Consider the following 1,645-nt stretch of genomic DNA (forward strand, 5'->3'; position numbering starts at 1 on the left):
TTTCCATGTTGGCATTGTATTAGAGATTTTTTGTTTTGTTCTGATTGTTTGTTTTGTTGTTTTTGTTTTTATCTTTGGATCTGAGACTTCTAAATTTCAGAGAACACAAGAAATGGAATTTGCTGAGGTTCTTTCCAAGATCTAACATCCACATTCCGCTTGTGATGTCAAAGTAATTTCTTATAAAAGCAAGATAAAATTTTTGCTATAAAGTTCTTGTCCTTGTAAAGTGTTATACATAGAGATCTAAGCTATTAAAAATGGTCTCTCATCTACAAAACATCAGTAAATACAGATATTTGTATGGCTTGTGTACAGTGCTTTTCCAAAACATTTTTCCTTCCACAGGCAATGAAGCCCCCAAACGTGTCCAGTGTCACTGAGTTTCAGCTGCTGGGGTTCCAGAACCTTCTTGAATGGCAGACACTGCTCTTTCCCATTTTCTTGTTCATCTACTTTCTCACAGTCACAGGGAATGTTGTCATTATTGCAGTGGTGAGCGAGGACCAGCAACTACACTCACCCATGTACGTATTTCTCAAACATCTCTCCTTTCTGGAGATCTGGTATACATCCACCATTGTGCCCCTTCTCCTAGCCAACCTACTCTGCCATGGCCAAGCCATCTCCTTCCCTGCGTGTATGATGCAGCTTTACTTCTTTGTGTTCTTTGGGGCTACCGAATGCTTTCTTCTGGCTATGATGGCCTATGACCGATATCTGGCCATCTGCAACCCACTCCACTACTCTTTCCTGATGAGTCCTGAAATCTGCACCAAGTTGGTGGCAATCTCCTGGTTGACAGGTGTTGGCACAGGATTTCTGCCCTCGCTAATGATTTCCAAGTTGGATTTCTGTGGTCCTAACCAGATCAATCATTTCTTCTGTGACCTCCCACCCCTCATGCAGCTCTCATGTTCCAGTGTGTTTATCACCAGGATGGTCATCTTTATCCTGTCAATTGCAGTGCTGTGCATTTGCTTTTTTCTTACTCTCATATCCTATGTTTTCATTGTGTCTACCATATTGAGAATTCCTTCAGCCTCTGGCCAGATGAAGACCTTTTCCACATGTGGCTCCCATTTGGCTGTTGTCACTATCTACTATGGGACCATGATCTCCATGTATGTTCGCCCCAATGACCACTTATCACCTGAAATTAGTAAGATAATTTCTGTCTTCTATACTGTGGTCACCCCATTGCTGAACCCTGTCATCTACAGCTTGAGGAACCAAGAATTCAAAGAGGCTGTTAGAAGAGTCATGAGAAAAAAGTGTGGTATCTATGGAGTAAGAGTGAAGGGGAGTTTCTGTGTTAGGTAAGAAAAATTAACAATAGATTAAGTTTGGGAATATGTGAATGGCAGTTTTGGAGCCTTCAAACTGTAATGCCATCCTTGGCACTATGTTGAATTCCACAAGCCATAATAAAATAATTTCTTCATGACCCCTTACCAACAATCATTCAGAAGACAAGTCATCATTATCAAATCATTTTGGGGGCAATTTTGTCCTTTGAAATTTTCTTTCACCTTCTGATGAGAATCTAATTGTGTGATTTCAGGGCATGATGATTTCACACATTACTTTCAGATTTTACAATAGGATTTATCCTGAGTTCATAAGCATAGTGTAGAAAGTTATA

General features: G+C 40.2%; 1 protein-coding gene across 1 annotated transcript; it reads left to right on the forward strand.

Moving 5' to 3' along the window:
- The first annotated feature begins 351 nt into the window (after positions 1-351).
- Positions 352-1,323, forward strand: OR11L1 (olfactory receptor family 11 subfamily L member 1). The gene has a single exon (XM_025987360.1). It carries the CDS (start codon positions 352-354, stop codon positions 1,321-1,323), a length of 972 nt encoding a protein of 323 aa, XP_025843145.1.
- The last annotated feature ends 322 nt before the right edge of the window (positions 1,324-1,645 follow it).

This window comes from Vulpes vulpes, chromosome 7 (assembly GCF_048418805.1).
Source record: "Vulpes vulpes isolate BD-2025 chromosome 7, VulVul3, whole genome shotgun sequence".
NCBI classification, from domain to species: Eukaryota; Metazoa; Chordata; class Mammalia; order Carnivora; family Canidae; genus Vulpes; species Vulpes vulpes.